Here is a 22,484-nt window from a genome sequence, read left to right as displayed (position 1 = left end):
GTGCACTTGGGGGAGGAGAGAGAGTCCTTCTCACTATCCCCGTGTTGTGATTCACCGCCGAGCACGCTGGAGCCTGGATCCCTCTGAGCAGAGGGACCCCGCAGGCCTGAGGAACCTCATGAGACATAGGGTATGTTTACATTGTAATCAGAGGTGTGACCTCAGTACATGTAGATCCAGGTACCCATGCCAGCTTTGCTCTAGCTAGCTCAGGTACCAATAGCAGTGAAGCCGCGACAACATGGGCTATACAAGCCCACCCGGGACCCTCGAGTGGCTGGCAGTCACACCTATATTTGCAGTGTAGACATACTGTGAGCCAGCGTGGCTCAGATTTTGCTCCTTTTCCAGACCAGAGAGGTTCCTTCTTCTGGACACTGCCTCAGGAGGTGCTGCTCTCTCCTGCTCAGTTGGGATGGCGTTAGCTGAAGCATGCATGGTTCCCCGACCCGGGACCATGCTAGCTGTAAAGCAGCTATGTCTGGCCTGGTCCCTGGGGAGTTCTCCCATAGTCCATGGGAGTGGACTCAAACCTGCCCAGCAGGTCTGCGGTCAGTGCCTTCCGGTGCGGGTGTGGCAGTGTTGTGGGATGGTACCGTGCAGCTGCGGAGACATGTGTGTGGATGCCAGGGACTCCAAAGAGAAGCAAGGCAGCTCCCAACTTGCCCTCCTCCCTGCTTGTTCCAGCAGAGTCACTAGGATGGAGGACTAGCCGGCAGGGCGCTCCCTGTAACCCATCTCCTTCTCTATTGCAGGGGTGTTGGCTTTAGCTTCCTCTTCTCCTGGCTCCTGATTCTCTTGGTCTTCGCCACCTTTCTGGTTGGGGGCAATGTCCAGACGCTGGTGTGTAAGAACTGGGCCAATCAGGAGATTTACAAGGTGGGTCCCTGCTTTCTTGGTGTGCCGAGCCTGGCGAGCTGTGCTGTAAGCTCCCCAGATGGAAGAACCAGCTCGGGCTGGGCTGTGTTAACCAGACAAAGTTGCCTAGTGCACACACTCATTGCCGTATGCATCCTATGTGGATTACTGTATGCACACACACAACATCTACACACACCTATGCACTCTGTCCTTATTGCTCACACCCTCACCCCCATCACACACTCATCCCCACCCCCACCTGTACACACTCAGTGCACACGCACCTAACCCATATGTACACACTCATCACCATGCTCACTACTGCATGCTCAGTGCACACTTACACCTGCAGCTGCCATATCACACTCACACAGTCAGCTCTCTCGCACACACTCATTGTAGCGGACCCAGGCCATCATCGCAAACTCCCGCTCTCTAACGCAATCACAAAGGCATGCTCTGGCCTTCATTTATCATTGCCCTATGGCCGCTATACTCTCCTGACATACTGGGGCCATAAAGCTGTCAGATCCTGGGGCCGGTCCCAAGGATATGGGGGGCCCTGGGGTTAGAGTCCCCACACATGGGACTCAACCATTTGCACAAGTGTGTATAAGTGTACGAATCAGGCCATGAATGACTAGACTTGGCAGGTAGCAACCTGCAGGCTACTGACGACTCTACTGAAAGCTTTTTGCTTCATTGTAAAACTTCTCTTCTCCATCACCAGAATAATTCGTTTCGGGTGCGTCTCCACCGCAGCCAGAGGTGCACATGGAGACATACCTATGCTAGCTTTGATCTAGCCCGCTTAAATAACAATAGCAGTGAAGCCATGGCAACGCAGGCAGTCTGTACAAGCCCATCCGGGACCGTGGGTATGTATTCAGGCAGCTAGCAAGGGCTGCCGTGGCTTCAGAGCTGTGATTTGAGCTAGCTAAATAGAAGCTAGCTCGGGTATATCTCCATAAGCTGCAGTCAAGGCTCTGGTTGCAGAGCAGACGCACCCTGAGTGTGCTCCAGGCTTGTCAGCCTGTGAGCATGCCCGCCAATCAATGCATGCATGTGTGAGCGTTCATGGGTTATGACAGTTTCTTTGTGACATGACGTGATGGAAGAGACCCATGCTCACGTCTGCCCCACTCAGTGTCCAGCCAGGGTTACGGCCCCTTTCCCTCCACCTAGGGTGACCAGATGTCCTGATTTTATATGGACAGTCCCGATTTTGGGGCTTTTTCTTATATAGGCTCCTATTACCCCCAACCCTCTGTCCCAATTTTCCACACTTGCTGTCTGGTCACCTACCTCCACCAGGCTTCCAGCTTGCTCCCTGAGGCTGAGGAATCGCTCTCAGTGGCCAGTCACACTGGCTTCCCATCTGCCTCGCACATGGCGTAGTGAAAGGAGCTGGAGGGCAGGCTGAGGAGCTGGCCTGTCGTGTCACATACAGACCTGCACGGGTGCACGCTGTCGTACATGGATACACTTAGCTGCGTGCATACACAGAAATACTGTAAATCGATTCAAATGCAGTTCCACCGAGTTCAGCCCCAGGGATGACGTGACCCAATGATGAGATGATCCGTCCCGTCACCTCGTCCTGTTCCGTAGCGTCCGGCGTGTAATCGAATAACTCGCTCGCTGCATGCTGCAGAATGATCCAATTATGCCCACGCCCGGCCCTTTGCACTGCTTTACCCCGGGCACAGTTGGCCCGCACGGATCGTTCCAGTGAATTAATTAAAGCTCCTCAAATAGCGGTAAATGTTTGATCTTTGTTTGGAAGCCGACTGTCACCGCAGCTCCCCCCACACACCGCCCCCTGCCACCGTTGGCCAGCTGGAGCTCAAGAAGCAGAGAGATGCGCTGAGGGGCTCTGCCCAGCCAGAGAGGCAGGGACTGGACAGCTCTGGCTGCAGAAGGGCTAGCAAGGCTCCTTTTCCTGCCCAAAGACCGAGTCTCCCATACGGATTAAAGGGAGCCAGGGCTCACAGCATAGCAGGGAAGCTCCGAGGGAGGGATTCCAGGTCTGTCAACTGCCATAGACCATTGCAGTGACCATGAGATGAACTCTAAGGTGGCCACTACAAGTGCAGGGAGAGGAGGGGCCAGGGGCTAGTGCTAAGGTAGAGCACAGTACTCCAGGGGATAATGCTATGGAAGTACTGAGTACCCCAGGGGGGATTGCTGTAGTATTAGGGTAGCCAGGGATAGTGTTGTGGTAGTATTGGGTACTCCAGGGTGTAGTATAGATTCTCCAGGGCATAGTGCTATGGTGAATGGGGTACCCCAGAGGGTGGTGCTGTGGTATTGGAGTTCGCCAGGGGGTAGTGTTATGATATTAGGCTATCCCAGGGGGTAGTACTAGGTTGGTACAAGGTACAGTACTATGGCTGTGCACCAGCGGTTTCCAATGGAACCCAAGACTGCACATGTGAGGATCAGCCCATGGGATAGAGGCTACTGGGGGGCACTTACCATTGACCCCTATATCAGGGGACTCACCCCTGGTGCAGATGTGGGGAGCAAGAGGAAATCACACAGGATGTGTGTGCTGGGAGAAGAGCCGGTGGTTAGGATGCTGGGTGTAGCCTGTGGCATATGACCTGGGGAGTGGCTGAACTGTGGGATGGCACCAGGGGTCATTCCATATGGAACAGGCCATGTGGGGACCAGGGTATGGGAGCTGTGGGATGAATTAGCCCCTAGTACTGCAGGTCAGGGGGAAGGGTCACCTTTGGTACAGATGTTAGCGAGATCAGCCCAGGGTGGGTGCAAGAAGAGTCCCCTTAGAGGAGACGCTGGGGTTTTGTGGGATATGAGCAGTGTTAGGATTAGCCCATGAGGGGGCTTTAATATGGAGATATATGTATCTCATAGAGCTGGAAGGGACTGTGAAAGGTCATCGAGTCCAGTCCCCTGCCTTCACAGCAGGACCAAGTACTGTCCCTGACAGATTTTTGCCCCAGATCCCTAAATGCCCCCCTCAAGGATTGAACTCACAACCCTGGGTTTAGCAGGTCAATGCTCAAACCACTGAGATTGTGCCCAGGTATAGAGGGTGGGGGAAGCAGCCTGAGAAGTCTGGTCTGAGGGGAATATCCATGATACAGGTGCTGGGGTGGGGAATTGCCCATGGAGACAGGGATCCCTAAAGGTACGGATGTGGAACCCCATCCTCTCCTTCTTGCTTTCCAAAGCTCCTCACTGACTTTCTCTGCTAGGGGTTATTTAGCCCCACGTTGCTCTAGCCAGTACCCAGAAGTAGGATCACATCCCTTCATCGCTCTTTTCTTCCTCCCGAAATGCTGTTGGGACCAGCACAGCTGTGCTCCCTCTGTGCTCCAACACACCCTGCTCTCCCCCCACCCCCGACCAGGACCCTCTTCATACCTCATTTCTCCCCTACTCTCCAGTTTATCGACACTCCTGGGAACCTGCCTCCATCCATGAACCTCACCCAGCTACTCAGCCTGAAGAGGAACCTCAACCTAACCTCTGCTTACCAGTGAGTACTCTGCTATGGGGCTGCCCAGGAGACTCCCCCACCCCCCACACACATTCTTAATGCCACTGCTCATGCTGTCCGGCTGCTTCCTAACAGACTGGCCTCCTTAGGAAACTCCTTGAAATGAAGGCCAACCGTCTCGAACTGGGGGTGGAGCTTAAATCAGAACTAGACCCCTGATTTCCCGAAGTCCCAGCTCCCACTGACCTCTGGGGATGGAGCAGGTCGAAAATGTTCTAGCGAAACTCTTTTTCGACTGAAAATTGGGTTTTTGGCTAAATGGGCATTTCCCCGGGAAGTGGCCGTGGCGTTCCTCGAAAAGTTTGGATTTTTTCCGGTGGAAAAGCAGACATTTTCAGGCCTGGCCAAAAACATTTCTGGTTTTTAGCAGGTTGCGGCCGGAATTCTTTGGTTTTCAGTTTTTATTGATGTTTTCCGGGGTGTGTGTGGAAATATTCATTTTCCACCCAGCTCGTATTGTGAGTGCATCAAGATGCCTTTCACTGAGGTGCCCGCATATGTATTAAGTGTCCAACAGTTGAATACTTACCCAGCAGCTCAGATTCCACCTTTGGTTGCCCCTCATACAACTGAGGGCCAAACCTGGGCTAGTCTCGCTGACCTGAAAACACCTCACACAGTTAGTTCAGCGAATTGCGATCTCCAGCCTACCTGGCCCATTCTAAGCTCCTTTGAAATCTCCTCACCTTGCTGCTGACACCAGTGACCTGCTTATGCCACCTACCAACTTCCCTGGCTTTAGGGTTACGGTAGTGGAGGCGCCAGTCAGCGCTTCTGTTACCAGACAGGCTCCAGTGTGCAGGGCTGGCTGGAAGCAATTCATCCCGGTCCCCAAAGGACAGTCTCAGCCCTTCATCATCTGGCCATATCCCTGGGACAGGAAAGGGTTCAGTGGATGCAGAGGTTCTAGAGGCACCTCCTGTTATTACCAGCCCCAGTAATCACAAGGCAATGACCTACCATGTCTAACAGAGACAGTAGAGTGGGAGGAAAGGGGACCCGAAGACAAGTAGAATCTGATCTGGTGGGAAGCCTCCCGTGGACTGAATTGGGAGCTGCGTGGTGCCAAACTGGACTCTGGACTCTGGGCGCTAGGGAGGCGTGTGGGGCTGCAGTAGCCATGTGGAGCCAAGGCACAGGCTGGCTTTAGGCAGATCCCCTCGAGGAGCGCTGCCCGGGAGTCTCCTCTCCCCTCTCCCGCCCATGCTGACTCCCCCCCCCCCCCCCCACCGCTCTGTTCCAGGGAGTGCAAGAAGGGTGCAGGCCTCTGGGAAGTTCTGCAGCTCAGAGATGCCTACAGTCTTGAGGATCACCTCCACCTCAGCCAGGTGAGTGGGGGCTTTTCCCCAGGGGGCACCTGTCCTCCCACTCTTGCCAGCCCTGTGGCATCCTTAAGCAAGGAGGGGAATTAAACCTCCACATTCATACAGTCTCGCACTGTCCCCTGCCCCCAGATCTGCCCACTTAAAGGGAGATTTAGTCTTTACATTGATTCAGCCAAGGGCTTCTCCAAGGGACCCAATCCCTGGCCTCTCTTTCCCAGTGAATTCAGTCTCTATTTTCCATCCAGTCCCGGGTTTCCTCCAACGTCCCCCTTCCAGCACAGACGTGGTGGAACCATCTGTCCTCACACAAGGGGAGACTCTTCCTTTTCCATCTTCCTCCGTTCTGGGCTTCCAGGAGAGGTTGTGGTGGGAAGGGAATTTGGCCTTGCAGCTGTGTGCATATAAAGTACCATGCCTCTCCTCACCTAGCGGGCTCATGCATGAGGCTTAGAGGACAGGATGCAAAACGCGGGGCCTAGGAAAAATACAAATGTGTGTGTAACCCACTGAGTGTGTTATAGCTCCCTGCCTAACCCACAGAGGGTGTGAGACTATGACTAGTCCTAGTTAGGAAGCCTTAGCTCTGGAGATTCCCCGGTTCAATCCCCAGTGTATCAGCCCAGATAACAGCCATCCCTTAAACACTGCAAAATAGCACGAGGCTAATTTCTCTTGCATGCAAAATGAGCCCTATCTGCTCAGCTTCAACATTCAGAATTTCCAAAGAGTGCTGAGTAATTCATCCCCCCGGCAGTGAGCTGGCCTGAGCGGGACGAATGGGAAATCTGGGTCTGAGACGAAGTGTGCATCTAAGAGAGAGGAACCTCTCGGATGCTGGGTGAAGTATCATACAGGGGCTGTATGTCGTGCTGTCCTGCTTTTATAGCACTAGGATGGGGCACACAGATTTGCCTTTACTGGGTTGACTGGTTTGGAGGCCATTCCATAGATCTAGCTCTACTGGGCTGACTGGTTTTGTGATGCTAGGTAGGAGCAGAGTCACCCAGCCTATAAGGAACTAGGGCCAGATCCAAATCAGGAATCAGTGGAAAGGCTCCCCTGGGCTGTGGGTCAGGGCCCTAGCCAGGACCAGCACCCGTGGGGCTGGTGGTCATGGCCCTGCCTTGCACTCAGTACACCAGAGACTTCCAGAAGCGCCTCGACAACTTCAACCTCCACTTTGAAGAAATCCACTTCCTCGACGGGGCTGGGAGACGGGACCTGGAGACCTTCCGGCAGAGCGGGATCGACCAACTGGACTACCCCACATTCCAGGCTGAGGTGAGGGGTGCCGGAGCAAAGCTACAGCCAGTGCGGTGACATCAGGCAGGGGGTCGCCCTCTCCATTTGCATCCTCCACAGCAGCCCTTCCTCCCGCCGGGTCTGGGAATTGAGACTGGCTGATCGTGCTGCTCCGGCCCGGCTCTCACCCTTGCAGATCCTGGGTCCACTCCCAACCCTCCCCTGGCCCTGACGGAGGCATCTGCCCTGTGTACAGACCCCCTGCCTGTTCCTACTGCCTTTGAGCCCATCCCACTCCTGGATAAGGCTTGTCAATATGCGCCCGCTCCCTTTGCCTGTTCTCCTGCCGGCTCCCTTCCGCCTCACGGTGGCAATCGCCCCCCGGCAGACACCCCAACCCCGTCCTGTCTTCCTATCCTTCCTCGCTCCCACTCTCTCGGACAGACTCTGCGCAACTTGTGTGAGCTAGAAAAATAGTCTTCTCCCCAGCTTTACCGGTGGGGAAACTGAGGCATACCGAGGTGGCGTGACTGGATAGTTGATTAAGGCATTGGACTGGGGGCTTGGGAGACCACAGTTCAAGACCTTGGTCAACCACAGGATCCTATTGGTAAATCACATAATCTGCCCCATTTGTCAGGTCCCCATCTGTAAAGTGGTAATAGTCCCGCCCTACCTTACAGGGCCCTTTGGGAGGGTAACGTCCATTAATGATTGTGATGGGGGCCGTATAAATAGCTAGATAGTTGCCAAGATCTCGCAGTTGCACATCTGGGAATAGAACCCAGGAGTCCTGACCCCCCACTCCCTGACTCTAGTCACTTGAAAACACTCCCTCTTGGTGGTTCATTGTAGGGGGATGGGATCCCTGTGCCCTCGGCCCACGTTCTGCCCCGTGTTACCCTGAGCATTGAAGGCCGTGGGGCGGCACGGCTGTAGCTGAGATCAGGGTAATGTGCAGGCTGGAGGCTCATCGCTGGTGCTCAGGGAGCATTCGTAAAGTGTGCCCCGCACTTTGGGACCCTTGGCTGACATGGGGTTGTTCATGCGGCTGGCTCCTTTCTCCAGATGCAGAACCCTGTGGTGAGGACGAGCCTGGAAGATCTAGCCAGGGACCTCGAGGGCCTCCGAAAAATTCAGGTGAGTGCAGAGTCGACCTGGAGGGAAAGGAAGGGGTGATCCCCAGGGGCGGGGAGGGGAGATGCATGTGCTTTGCCTCCTGCTGCCCAGCAATGCCACCTCTCTCCCCCCTGCCAAGGGCTCCCGTGCTTCCCAGCTGACCAGGAAAGCCATCAGTGACTCTGGTCTCCCTGCTGTCCCCCACAGAACAACATCACAATAGCAGGATGGCTGGCCAATGAGTCCCAGGCCCTGTGGAAAATCCAGAATGCCACCGTGCTCACCCAGGAGGCCCTTGTGGTGAGTGTGACGGACCGAGCAGCGGTCATCTCCAGGCCGGGCCAGGGCCGGACTCCGTCCTTGGCTCAGGAGCTTTGGGGTGCAGATGTCATGGCTCAGGCCTAGCCCCAGTAGCATGGCACTTGGGAAGGGCACAGAGCATCATGGGAAGCCTCCATGGGGGTGTGTCATTCATGTGGGGAGGGACTGGGGGCTGTATGACAGACCCCCAGGGGTGTGAATCCCAGACTTGCCGGCATAGGGGAAAGGTGGAGGGAAGATTCCTGGATTCCACATTGTAGATGGGGTGGGGGTGGAAGCGGTGACTGAAAAGGGGGGGGCGTGGTGTCTGCCAGCTGTGCCCAGTGGGCTGCTGGCGTTGGTCCAGTTCTTCCCAGTCAGGGGAAGCAAAACCTGCCCACACAACCGGGCAGCCACTGCTGAGAGCTCACAGAGGGAATGGCCATGAAAAGCAAACCCCCCGGGGCAGGGTCGGGGCTGAGGCCTCTGGGTTGGAGGTGGGGAAGGAAGGCTGCTCTCCTCCCATCCGCCCTTTGCCTTCAAAGAAGGCCATTGGGTTCCAGGCTGCGGCCCCCCAACCTTGAAGTGGAGGGGACGCATCTGAGCCTCCCTTTGCCTTGCAGGTGAAGCTGAATGAGAGCGTGCAGTTCTTATCTGCCATGGCACCCCACCAACAGGTACGGTTGCCAGGGGAGACCGTCCATCTGATGGAATGGCCACTGGGAGAGGGAATGGGGTGGGCAGTGGTGGGCAGGTGGGTGGCCCCAGGTCCTCGGAGTTAAGGGGGTGGGCAGTGGTGGCCCCAGGTCCTGGGGGTTACAGGCACAAAACTCCCTGCCGGGCCCTGTAGTGACCATAAGGAGCAAGGCCTCGGTGCTCCATTCCCAGCGGAAACCAGGGACTTTACCGCTGCTGTAGGGAGATGGGGAGCAAGCGGTGATTTCATGGCCAGGAGCTCCCAACCCCGTGGCGCAAAGGTAAGGCACCTTCAGAGGGGCAACCCAACAGCCTGGGCGTGTGTGTGAAATACCCCACAGGCGCTCTCCGCTTTTCATGGACATCATCCAGGGCTCAACCCTGACCTGCAGGGACCCCCCCTTTTCTTGGGGTGAGAGGGGAATTCAGTCCCTGTGGTCATTCATTCTAAAATGAGCTTCCTCCATTGACTCCCACCCTGGTCTGAAGGGACCCTACTCTTGTGAGGTGACCCACTCTTGGGCAGGACACGTTCTTCCTCTTTCTGTGTCCCCTTCCCATGAGTGTGTGTGTCTCCTTGTTCTACGAATCTTCCTCAATCAGAGCCCTTGGAGAGAAGGACATTTGCCTTCTAATCTCTATGTTCACCTAAGCCGGGTTTTCCCTCTACCCTGCTCCCTGCTCCTGACTGCCAGGGACCACCTCCTTCCGGGGAGCGGAGAGAATTCAGTCCCCTTGAGTTGGGCTCCCAAGTCATTTAGGCGCTTTAGAAAACTCCATCCCTCAGGGACAAGGTGGGCGAGGTCACATCTCTTAATGGACCGACGTCTGTTGGTGAGAGAGACGAGCTTTTGAGCCATGCAGTCCTACCTAAAGAGGAGCTCCGTGTGGCTCGAAGGCTTGTCTCTCTCACCAACAGACGTCGGTCCAATAAAAGATATCACCTCCCCCACTTTTTCTCTCTAATATCCAGGTACCAATAAGGCTACCACTACATTTCCTCCCTCAGGGTTTATTCAGTCCTGGGCTCCACCCACACATTGTTCCCCAGCCCTGACCTATCAATCAAGGCTCAGTAATAATAATACTGCTTAGGCATATGAAGCCAGTCACACTGGATCAGACCCAAGGTCCATCCTGCCCAGACTCCCATCTCTGGCAATGGCCAGCACCACCTGCGTCAGTAGAAGGTGCAAGGAACCCAGCAGGGATGGGATAGTCTCAGGTTCTCACCCTACCGGGGTCACGGCGACGGCCGGAGAGTAAAGCGATTCTCCATCCTGATAGCCGCTCGTCCGCAGCCCCTGTCACTCGGAGGGTGGCTTGGGCCAGGTGGGCGTTTCGTGGGGTTAACCCTACGGTACATGCTCAGCAGCCACACGAGGAGCCAGCTGATTTTGTCGTATAATGACAGAAGAAAGAACCTTCCACCTTCAGTCAGTTCCCCACAATGCTCACTGCCTCCCAGCCTCCACGGCAAATCCACATTGCGATGCTTCGGCTGCCAGAAAGAGACGTCTGTCAGCCCGTCTCCCCAGCGGCACAGGCCGGCCAGAGCCCAGCACCTTATTGGCTTCCCCTTGGACACCAGATCAAACTCAAAGCTTTGCTCTTCCCCTTCCAAGCCAATGCTGGGACTGGCCTGAGGGACCATCTCACCCTCTCTGACCCTGACCTCCCAGACAGATCTGTTCGACCTCCAGGGTGAGACCTCATTGTGCAGGAGGAGGGAGCTTCTGAGATGGAAGTTCTGGAGGAGATCAACAACACAGACTCTCACTAGTGCCTCCAAAGCTAGATGCAAAACCCACTTCTATGACCAGAGTGACTCCTTCCCAACCAAAGACTGGAGACAGTCCCATCCCCCGCTGCTTGCAGAAGAGATAGCTAAAGATATCTCTGTGAGCACCACCTTGAACAACACCAAAAATCAAGCCAAGGCCTGCTCCCTCCCCCCAACCCAAGCTGAAGAGTCAGGCTTTTCTGTAGCCATGAACAGTAACAGGCTCACGTTCCCCGTGGCTGACACACAACAGGGTAGGTCCACACTACCCGCCCGATTCGGCGGGTAGAGATCGATCTTCTGGGATCGATTTATCGCGTCTCATCTGGACGCGATAAATCGATCCCAGAAGTGCTCCCCTGTCGACTGCGGAACTCCTGCTCGCCGAGAGGAGGAAGCGCTGTCTATGGGGGAGCTTGCCTGCGCCGCGTGGACCCGCAGTAAGTAAACTTAGTTCAATCTAGGAAACATCGACTTCAGCTACGCTTTTCTCGTAGCTGAAGTTGCGTTTCCTAGATCGATCCCCCACCCCAGTGTGGAAGAGGATGTGTGTCACACCCTGCCCAGTGGATTCTGGGCACACTTTATAAACACTAGGAGGTGTTCAGATACCAGGGAGATGGGCGCCATAGAAGAACCTAGATACATTCCTAGCTAAGTATGATGTAGCAGTCTGAGCTTGGTGTCAGAAGCCAGGAATTCCTGTGTCCTAGTCCTACCTCCAACCCCCTCGGTGATCCTGGGCAAGTTCCACCCTGCCCCCCGTGTGCATCAGTTTCCCCACCTGTTACATGGGGATAGGGACATTTACCTCCTTCCCATGGCTGGTGTGAGGATCAGTGAGTTAATGCTCATGTACGCATGCTGCTGCATGATAAGCCTACAGCTCCATCCTTAATTAGAACTCCCGCTCCCAGAATTCCCCATCTCAGTGGTCAATCTCTCTCCCTCCCCATGATTCATAGCACCATTCAGCTCTCCAGTGCCCTCTAAGGTGCCTCTCTCCTCCCAACCCCGCTCTCCCACCAGCCCCTCTTGAAACGGACGATGGCTGAGATCGCCCTAGTCGAGACCATGCTCCCGATGCAGGCGCAGCGGCTCCTGAGACACGTGAGTAAGGGGGGGACCTTAGCCCCACAGGGCATTGAAGGGCAGAGCTGGGGCACAGCAATCACTTGGAGGAAACCGCAGAGATGGCTGCATAGCAGCATTGAGACCCTTGCGGGGGATGGGACTCCTGCTTGATAACCAGCTCCATGGGACCTGCCTACAAACCCAACGCTTGCTGGGGCACCTGGGACTGCAAACCCAGAGGCAGCATGACCTACACTGGGGCAGATCCTGGGTAGCTGGAGATCCAGCCAGCAAACCCAAAGCCTGTGTGAGCCTACTCTGGGCCAGACTGCGCACTGGGGCACTGAATTCCTCGCGAGCCCTTTGGAAGCCAGTGTGTGTCCTTCAGGCTGCCTTCTGTTCCTGCAGGAGATCGGCTGCTTCACAAAGAAAGAACTGGGCTATTTCTCGCAGTACCTAAACTGGGTGAGACGCACGGTAGGTGCTAACATCAGCAGAGGAGCCCCGTCAGAGCAGGGGTTGCTGCGGTTGTGATTTATTTGTATTACTGTTGCGGGTCGGTGCCCCACTCCTGGACCAGGAGCCCATTGTGCTAGGCGCTGTACAGACACAGAACAAAGAGGTGACAATCTAAGGCTGTCTTCACTTGAAACGCTGCAGCTGCACTCAGGGTAGACACTTAAAGCAGTGATGGGAGGTGTTCTCCGGAAATCCATGTTCCCGGGAGGTGGCAGCGAGGTTGGGGGAAGAATTCAGTGGAGCCCCCCATACAACAAGAGACAGCAGATGGAGGCAGGCAGCTGGGGTCTCAGCCTAACTGGTGGCAAGTTTCTTGTAGGCATCAAGGCAAAGGAGAGGTTGAAGGAGGGCTTTGAAGGAGGCTGGTGAGTGACTTTTGTGGATGAATCCAGGGAGCGCCTGCCCAGAGTGAATAGCGAATGAGAGGTGATAGGGCAGAGATTGGTCACAAAGGGCCTGGACAATGAAGACAGTGATGTTCGGTACGATAGAGAAGGAGCCGGTAAAGAGCATTCTCCCCGAGGGCATTCTTAGTTTGAAGCTCCCACCAATGCTACCAGGCAGCATGTAACCGAGCGGGGCAGCTATGCAAGTACCCCATGGGATGGTCTTGTGGTTAAAGGGCTGGCCCGAGGTGTGGGTTCGATTCCTGACACAGCCTCCCTGTGTGACCATGAACAAGCTGTTTGTTGTTGCTCTGTGCCTCGGTTTCCTCTGATTTGAAATAGAGATAACAATCCCAAGCTCTTTCCCAGTACTTTTTATCCATAGATCTCAAAGCATTTTACAAAGGACGGCCGTGTCTTTACCCCCCATTACAGCAGGGGAAACTGAGGCACGGGGAACACAATGACTCGCCTGAGATTACCCAGCACAGTAGTGGCAGAGCTGGAAATTGCCTTCTCCATTCCTCTCTGGTGCCCTCTCCACTGCTTCCCCACAAAACATCTCCCACAGTGGGGATGGACCTCCAGGTCCTTGACGAGTGCTCAGAGATTAGGGTGATGGAGGCCAGCTGTGAACCTGAGTGAACCCCGTCAAGGTCTTGGCTCCCACTGTCACACCTCCGGCCAGCTCAGCACCTGCCACGCCCAGCTCTGCGGAGAACCCAGCCCTGAGAGTGTAGCAGAGCTGGCCAGCAAAGGCAAAGGTCAGCTGATTGGGTAGCTGAGCATAACTGGGTTTGTGACTGTGTCAGCCTCCACCCAGGTCACTGCCTGGATAACTCGCTGTCTCCTCTTTTGCTCCAGCTGACTGAGGACGTGGCTTCCTGCCAGCCCCTCGCCACGGCGCTGGATAACGGCCGGGTGATCCTGTGCGACCGCATTGCTGAGCCCTGGGTAAGGACAGCAGGACCTTCCACTCCCTGCCTCTGCCTTGGGCTTTAGCCCCCATTCCTCCCTGCCCCGGGGAATCTGTTCCCGGCCAGGGTTGAGTGGGCAGCTCTCAGGCACCATGGAGACAGCACTAGCTGGTCTGTCTCAGAGCCCTCCCATCCCCAGGCACTGAGTGATGCCCAGTCTCCACTCCCATCACCCCGGCATCGAGAGCATGGGGGAGAGCAGAGGCACTCCCAGCAGCTGCAGGCCATCTCAGTGAGCAATTTCTGTGCAAAGGGGCAGTTGTGGGGGGTCTATTATTTTATAGGTATTATAGGTGTGCCATGAAATTGGGGCCTCACTGTGCGACAGGCTGCACAGATACATAGTAAGACAGTCCCTGCCCCTAGAGCTCACAGTCTAAATAGACATGGGGTGGGAGGGGAAACTGAGGCACAGACAGTGGGTTGCCAGAGGTCACTGACAGATTGAGGGAGAGCACCCGGGTCTCCCGACACCTAATCCAGCGCCCGACCCACTAGGCCATGCTGTGTCCACCAAAGGGATGTGAATCAAACAGGAAATGAGATGCAGCCCGGGAGCCAGCGCGGTTCTTGCTGCGACCATCTCGGTCCTGGCATAAGCCAGATCCGCTCCTGTTGATGTCAGGAGACGCAGGCTCCACCCTGACTGACCTCTCACACCGTGTCCCCCACAGCTGTTACTAACTGGAATCAGCCCCTTCACCCCACCCTGTCTCCTGGGACCCCGTCTCCCTCTATCTCCTTGCCTGGTCATGGTGCTGCCAGAGCCAATAGATGCAGAGAGGGGATAAATGAGGCTGCCTAATCTTGTCTGAGCAGCCTAAGTTGCCCCGGGGAAGACGCAGCCTTTGCTGAGATGGGCCAGCGCCGGATGAAAGCAGCCAGCTTGGGGGCATCTATGTACCATGCAGGGTGCTCTCCTCCTCAGCAGGGCTGCCCAAAGGTTCGTTGCATGGCAGGATTTCCAAGTTCCCTGATCTGGCAGCAGGAGGGGGACCATCTACGATAAATCTCGGCACGCACTGTGTGTGCGAGCACATTCATGCCACTGCCCTCTGCTGGATGGTATCGGAGCTATTCCACTGTGTGTCGTAGGCTCCGTACTACCAGCCAGAGAATCCCTCTGATTAGGAGTTAGGAGCCCACGGGGCAGGCCTCTTGCAGTCCCTCTATGGAGTAAGGTGACGACTGCAGGCCAGAAGCTAATAGCATCGGGGCAGTGACCAAACTCCCATTGACTTCATCAGGCCCAGAAACTGGCCCCTGAGCAAAGGGTTAGAGGCTCTCTGTCCAACCAGCTTCCATCTGTATCCAGAGTAACCAAGGGGCCAGCTCCCCCACTCTCTCCCCCCATGCCCCACCCAATGGAGCTGATCAGGGTGTTTGTTGTGTCCTTCCAGAACGCCTTCTGGTTCAGCCTGGGCTGCTGCACCTTCTTCCTCATCCCCAGCATCATCTTCGCCATCAAACTTACCAAGCACTTCCGCCCCATCAGGAACCGGTTAATGTAAGTGGCAGGCGCCGCAGGTGCTGGGACCTGTGCTCCGCCCGCATCCTCTCCATGCCATGACAGCAAGGGACCCACAGGAAAGGGGAACGCACCAAGCAGCAGCTGGCGGGTGTCGTTCCCAGCTGGAGGAGACGTACGGGCACTAGCTGGGAATCACAACTCCTGGCTGCTGTGTAGACGTACTCCTGGAGGGACCCCATTTGAGCCACCCCCACAAATGCCCCATCAATAGGCCCAGCTGTGGCAACCCTGGGCACATGCCCACCTAGGGTCCTCTGGTGTCTCTCCATGTAGACGTTCAGCAGGAGCCCAGCAGCACCTCGATACAGGGGTATTTACCTATAGGTTGGATGGACTGAGGCGAAGGGCCACAATCAGGGGTCGAGGAAGCGAAGAGGGAGATGGATAAAGTTCCATTTGCTTTTGATCCAGTCCTGGATGGATCTCTGATTCCTGCAGTCCTGTGTCCAGTAAGCCCATTGGACAGATCCATCCAGTGGGCGGATCTCTTATCCCTTGGATCTTGTCCCCCTTTGTACGCTCCCTGAATCCTTGGACACAGAGTCCAAGATCTTGCGCATACTCAGAGCTTTACCTGTTTGCAGAATGCCGTGACAGCGCTTGATGCAGCCTGCAGGGGGCACTTATTTCCTGTTCTTATGTGCAGCCACCTTTGGAGTGTTGGCCCTGGAGAACAGAAAGGGTTAACTCCCCCCCCAACACTCCATCCTGCTGCCCTTGAAGGCTCCCCCTCAAACATGCCTGGGGCCCTCGTCCCCGTACATGTAGGGTGAACCTGCATGTGGTCTATGCCCATTGCACACAGGGGTTAGGTAACTGGCACATGGCTCTGTCAGCTCTTCTGCCCAGGGCTCAGTTCCCTGAGAGGCCGGGATAGATCCAGGAATTGCAGTGCATAATTCAGAGGTAGATTAAGGACAAACGGGTAACTACCACCCTGAACCACAGCCTGCCCCAGGCCTAGCCAAGCTCAGCTCACTGAATTCTCCCATGTGCCCCTCGTTACTGTATGTTCTTATGGCCCCTGAATCCTCTACAAAGAGAGGGTCATTTTACCCACCAGAGTAATGCAGCCTCCTCTGGGGCAGAGCCTGGCAGGTGTTTAACTGGCTGCAAGGTGACAACAGAGATAATATTGGCTTCTCCCTTATGCTCTCTCCTTTTCTTCCCCACCACCTGCAGCTCTACTGCCTCAGAGGAGACCTATCCTTTCCACATCCCCCGCGTTACAGCTCTCAAGCTATAGGAAGGGGTCTCCGGCATCTCCAGGTAAGGGGGAAACTAATTAATCTGGGAACTCATATCTCTGTGGTGGAGGACACCTGAATCTGAGAGTCCTGGGGCTCCCCAGGAGTCCTGGGACTACAGACCACTGGTCCCAGGCAAGCTCTAGGTGGGCTCTGGGACCTTGATGTCACCTGGGGATGGACATTCTTGGACCTCTCTTTTGCAGGTCCTCTTCAGAGCTCCTGGACCCCTGAACCAAGGTTTCTCTTGGGGATCCTATACCTCAGTGCCATGGGACTCTTTGTGGATACCAAGCTGCCATGTTGCAAATATTTCTGAAGGTCGCCCACACCCCTGAGTCAAAGCTGCCCCCCCGAGTTCTCCCATAGGTTTCCATCACAAGTGTTCTGGGGGGGGTCCAGTCTGTTCATATCTCCCCAGGTAACTGCTAATGAGTCCTTTCACTTGTAGGTCTCCTGAGGAAACTGCCTGGATCCCTCCCAGTGCCAGAACCACCCCCACCAGAGACACTTCCCTTCCACTCTGCCTCACCTTCCCCATGTTGCTTCTGAGCTGCTGGAGGAGACTCCTGCAATGACCCCACTCCTCAGCTCTTTCTCCCAGCACCCCGCTCTAGTGACCCCCACTCACTGCAGCGCCAGTGGATTTGCACAGCACAGCAAGGCAGAAGGGAAAATTCCTGCCGCATAGCAGCATCCCTCCAGGGTTCGACGTCTCCAGCCATCCCAAAGGGGAGCCATTAAAACCTACCGATGCCCATGTTACCTCTCGGATTAATTCATGTCTGCGGTGTCCTCCCGGCTTCAGGCTGCTTCATGGTTCCAGCAAGTTTTTCTTAGGATCTGTGAGTGAGCCTGCCTGCTCGCTCATCTTCCTCCCTGGCCTTCTGCAAACACACACGCACTAGGCTGCAATGCTAAATCCACCGTGCTCAGACAGGGCTCTCACTCATTCAGGTTAAGAGGATGCATATACGACCTGATGACTGGTCAGGGCTCTTCCCCTTAGAGCCTGGACCAGCTCCCCAGAGCCAAACGCTCTCCAGTGCGGCCAAAACCCAGATCTGGATCTGAACCCGGCACCCTGGTCATTGGCTCGCTAATGGGCCACACACAAACCTCCGCTCCAAAGATCCCAGGAGATGGGGTGAGGGGGGATGTGAAGTCCAGATCTCAGTTTTGCAGCTGGGGCTCGTCTCTGCTTCCCAGGTCAGGGCTCTCGCTGGGACTCTTGCTTCTATGTCTGCTGTCCCTGCCCGGCTCTGGAGCACCAAGCTCACAGAATGTCCTGTCACTGCTGCTTGGGTGAAAACCTACCTGGGTCTTTGGGGACTCCTCCAGGTGGTGCAGGACTCCTGCTGCCAGAGGAGAGGACACGGGTCTAAATTCGACCCCCAGCTGGGAGATCGCCCCTTCTGTCCCCAACTCTAGGCACCTAAAGGAAACTGGTCTGGCTCCCTCTGGGGTGAAGATGGGTCCTCATGCTTCTCTGGACTTTTCTGCCAAAGGGCAGGCTACCAAGGCCCTGTTGTATTTTAACCCATCCTGGAAAGCCCCGGCATTGGGATTTAGGGTACAAAGGGGTGTCAGTGCTGGAGGATGCTGATGCCATTAAAGCACTGGCCCCTTTTCTAACCATGACTGCTTTGTGCATCCATTCTGGCGCTCTGTTCTGGAGGGGAGGGATGGGTGAGGATCAGTGGTGGGTGGGATAAATCCTCTCTGTTTTCTCGAAACAGTGCATTCCCAAGGTATCCGTCCTTGTGGATCCGTGTCAGAGGGCCAGGCTGGAGAGGAAGGCTAGCCTGGGACTGGGGAAAGCCTACAAATGTCCTGCTCTGGTCTAGGCTCTGTGTGTGACCTTGGGCAACTGACTTAACCTCTCGGATATGTCTTTACTGCACAGTTAGCCCAGGATCTGTGACATTACCCAGGGTACAATCTGGACCCCTCAGTTCTCCACCCTTTTATACAGCTTTGCTGTGAGAGTTACCACTCCTGGTCTGCCCATACACAGCCTCCAGCATGTAAGTTACTCCTAGTCATAGAGTCTGAGCAATATGGGCAGCGACTCATGAATTACACTGCAGAGCAACACCAGCAAATTCCCAGTCCTGGACTTTCCCGCAGAAATGTTTGTCTTGTACTGCCCAGCTCCCTCCTGGACAATACAAGCTCATATAAAGTCTGTCATTTCAAATTCAAACACATTCTGTTCTCCCAAATGGCGTTTCCCAAACACTGGTTTAGATAAAACAATTAAACAAAATTATTAACTACAAAGAGATAGAGTTTAAGTGACCGCAAGTAAGGACGCATAAAAGTCAGAATTGGTTAAAAGAAAATAAAAATAAAATGCAACAGATGCCAACTTAATGAGCTAAGTGAATTCAAAGCAAAGTCTCTCTCCCCCCATGTTCCAACAGTATTTTACTGGCTGAATTTCTTTCAGTCAGGATCTCTCCCCCAGTCCAGTGCTGCTTCCTTGTTCTTCAGATGTTGCCGATGCTATGGGTAGAGAGAAAGGGGGAGATAATTCAGGGTATCTTCTCTCCCTTCTTATAATTCTTTCTTTTCTTTGAGAATCACCTCCAGCTGAAGTTGAGGAGACAGAAAGTCTGTGTAGACGGGAACCCCAAGCTGTTTCTTTGTCAAGATGTTGCTCTTTCACCCACACCCTCTTTCCTGCCAAAGAACGGTTAACCAGGTGATGGTCCATTTGATTTCTGGCCAAGGCGTCGGCTAGCCTTTTGTCTCTGGGGAACTGGTTTGTGACATTTTGTCTTAGTAATATCACACAGTAGAGTCTTACAATTTTACATACACTTGCCACACATATTTTACCGGGACAATAATAATCAGCAAATTACGAGTTTTCAACCTCACAAGCCATACTTCATACAAAATGTATCACAGTCTTGTAAAAGGGGTGAACATAGAGGTTCAGATGGTCACAGGATCTTATCTGGGTTTTAGCCCAAACTCCCTACTGTGCACACAGTACGTCTGACTCGGGTTTGGAGGTGCTTTAAGTCCTGGCTAGCCGATCCGGCTTTGAGCATGGGTTAGAGCGCTGGCTGGAACCCATAACTACTCTGCAACGAGGATGCAGGCAAAACTCACTTGAGCGCTGCCAGGCCTCCAGCGCCCTTCCCAGAATTGTCCCCAGTGAACCGACAAATTCCCCCACAATTGGGAATTGGGGGGAAAAATCCTAGCCTGTCTCAGCACAAAGAACCCTGGGACACGCCCCCCGCCATGTGCTGATGCAGACAGGCAGGGAGGGCTTTACAGGGGGGAAGCTCACACCCAGGCTGGGCTAACCCAGCTGCCAGTTAGCCAGTGAAGACACATCCCCACATTACAGATGGGAACCAGTGGCATACTCTGCCTTTCGAGAGGGGGTGAGAACAAATACATTTATAAGGATACCCAGCACTAGGACCCAGGTCTGTAGAGCTTTGATGAATGCTTCCACACCTCCACCCACAGCAGAGCCACCATCCATGCTCTGTAAACCCTGGGAGACTGAGTGCCGCCCATGGAAACCAGATCAGCAGCCCCCCCATCCTCCCCGTGGCCTCTGATTGCGCCAAGCATGCTATTTAACCATGGAGGGTGCTCCAGGAAGCTGTCTGGGCAACCTGGCAGTACCCGGCCTGCTGCTACAACAGACCCCGCTCTCGTTCCCTGCTTCGGAGCCCGGCTCTGTTCCTTGGCTTGACTCCTGATCCCTGACTCCAGCTGCGATCTCTGACTAGACTCCCAATTCCTAACTCTGGTTCAGACCTTCGGCTTACTCACGGTTTCTGGCCCTGGCTCCTGTTCCAACCACCAGGCCCGGCTCCTGCTCTGACCATTCAGCCCGACTCCTGGTCCTACCCGCTAGGCCAGACTGCCCATGTCCCAGTTGTGCCAACACTGATGTTTGGGAGGTGCTCGGATAGTACAGGAATAGAGGCTGTAGAGGGGACGGGGGACCAAGTCTTACCACTGACGTCTTCAGGCTTTGCATCAGTGCAAAGAGCGTTGGCCCATTGGAGTTTGGCGCCTACATACCTTTGAGAACCTGGGCCTTTGTCTTTGGTGATAGACACCCCCCACCCTGTCTTGTTCCTACTCTCCTAGGACAGTGACTCTCGCTAACATCCCGCGGCTCTAACCTCTGACTGCCCCTGACAGGCTGGTGCAGGGAGAAGGCAGCGACTTGGCCCTGAGGCTTTGTGGATTCCCTGGGAGCTGTGATGCTTGAAGAAAGCCAAAGGGCCCTGGTAGCGTGGCAGGGATCTTTCCCTCCAAGAGCGTCGCTGGGACGGTTGGGGAGGGCTGGGGAGAAGCTGCTCACTTTCTGTCATCCAGCAAGTCAGCTGTGCAGGGGGAAGATAACTGGAGAGAGCAGCTGACAGCCCCAATTACCAGGGAAACCACTCTGCTAAGGAGCGCCTCCTGCCAACACTTCCCCAGCCCGTCCGCCCAGCAAGGGCCCCTCCAGCCAGCTCCTCTGCCTGAGCAGAGATGTCCATCCCAGCAGTGAAAGGGGCAGCAGCCACAGTGCTCCCCATTTGTGCTTCCTCCGAGCCCTTCACGGACGGTGAAAGCTTCGGCCTTCCCATCCCCTGGGAGGGAGCTGCATTGCACATCTGGGGAAACTGAGGCAGTGAAGGTCCAGGGTCTCACAGTGATTCCTTAGGCCATGCTGCTTCAGATGTGTAGGTGCACGTCCACACTTACACAAATATGTATCAACACACACACACACATACGCCAGCTGGCACACATGTGCACATGGCTGCATGCAGACGCACTTGTGAGCGCACAGACGCATGAACACGTGCGCACACTGATGCAAACCCGCATGTGTAAACTGCAGGGCTGCCCAGAGGATTCAGGGGGCCTGAGGTCTTCGGTGGCGGGGGGGGCCCGGGCCCCATAAGAGTTTTCCGGGGCCCCTGGAGTGAGTGAAGGACCCCGCTCCAGGGGCCCCGAAAAACTCTTGTGGGGGCCCCTGAAGGGTCCGGAGCCTGGGGCAAATTGCCCCACTTGCTCCCCCATCTGGGCGGCCCTGGTAAACTGACCCAGCAGTACACACGTCCTCGCTGATACACGGGTGCACACACACACACTGACACACGCCCACGTGCCCTCAGCCAACATAAACTGGCCTAGAACCTCTGACAGAGCCCCTCGGGGATCTCTCTCTTTCACACCCTTTTCCAACACTTGCCCGGCAGGCCACGTACATTCTGATTGGATTGAACTGAATCTCAGGGTAAGCACTGCACCAGGCTGGCAGGCTGACTCAGTGCTGCGGGGCAGGAACGACGGTCCCAGGGAATCTGTATAATTCAAACCCGAGGCTCAGCTGGCATTAAGCCATTCCCTCCAGTCCGTAAATTTCCTCTGCCGCCTCTTGGTGGGTCAGGCATTCCTTCTGGGCCCTGTGCTCTGGAATCATTCTGGTTGCTGCTGTGCTCAGAGGCAGCAGGGGCTATGAAAAAGCAGAGCCGGGTGAAATTTTTCCAGCCCAAGAAGGCTCCTAACCAGCGGAGGATGGAGGGTCTGGGACAGCAGAAGATGGAGCATGATAAATTTATGAACCGGACGATGACAGGGCTGCCTGAAATAGTAGGGCACTGGAGTTGATCATCCAGTCAATCCCTTCTGATCCTACATCCCATGACTTGCTTGCTCTGTGTAGCGATGAAGCCCCTCCAGTCCGGTGTCTGGATATTGCACAGTGGTTAAGAGCAAATGCATTTAAAATGGAAGAGGCAGGGGCAGGTAATGCTGGCTAGCACCAGGGGCTCTGCAGGGTTTATGTGCGCACCAGAGGGAGGCACTGTGCCGCGTGCTGCAGTACTAAGGACAGACTGGAGCTGGCTTCAGGAGGAGAAG

The 22,484-nt window shown here is 55.1% G+C and overlaps 1 protein-coding gene across 2 annotated transcripts in view; it reads left to right on the top strand.

Moving 5' to 3' along the window:
- The window catches only part of PROM2 (prominin 2), a 33,363-nt gene extending 15,139 nt beyond the window's left edge, over window positions 1-18,224 (top strand). Inside the window, exons 12-24 of one of the 2 annotated variants that reach the window (XM_024108402.3) lie at window positions 756-879; window positions 4,278-4,369; window positions 5,634-5,718; window positions 6,850-6,996; window positions 8,026-8,097; window positions 8,284-8,376; window positions 9,000-9,053; window positions 11,885-11,965; window positions 12,338-12,406; window positions 13,699-13,788; window positions 15,212-15,318; window positions 16,525-16,611; window positions 16,796-18,224. In XM_024108402.3, coding sequence (XP_023964170.2) covers window positions 756-879; window positions 4,278-4,369; window positions 5,634-5,718; window positions 6,850-6,996; window positions 8,026-8,097; window positions 8,284-8,376; window positions 9,000-9,053; window positions 11,885-11,965; window positions 12,338-12,406; window positions 13,699-13,788; window positions 15,212-15,318; window positions 16,525-16,588 — 1,078 coding nt within the window. In that variant the 3' untranslated portion in view covers window positions 16,589-16,611; window positions 16,796-18,224. The remainder of the gene's footprint in view (window positions 1-755; window positions 880-4,277; window positions 4,370-5,633; window positions 5,719-6,849; window positions 6,997-8,025; window positions 8,098-8,283; window positions 8,377-8,999; window positions 9,054-11,884; window positions 11,966-12,337; window positions 12,407-13,698; window positions 13,789-15,211; window positions 15,319-16,524; window positions 16,612-16,795) is intronic. The other variant, XM_042859288.2, reaches the window with a different exon arrangement.
- Window positions 18,225-22,484: the final 4,260 nt, after the last annotated feature.

This window comes from Chrysemys picta, chromosome 2, assembly GCF_011386835.1.
Source record: "Chrysemys picta bellii isolate R12L10 chromosome 2, ASM1138683v2, whole genome shotgun sequence".
In the NCBI taxonomy this organism is placed as follows: Eukaryota; Metazoa; Chordata; order Testudines; family Emydidae; genus Chrysemys; species Chrysemys picta.
The sequence above is the reverse complement of the archived record's forward strand: the minus strand, read 5'-3'. Positions and strand labels throughout refer to the sequence as shown.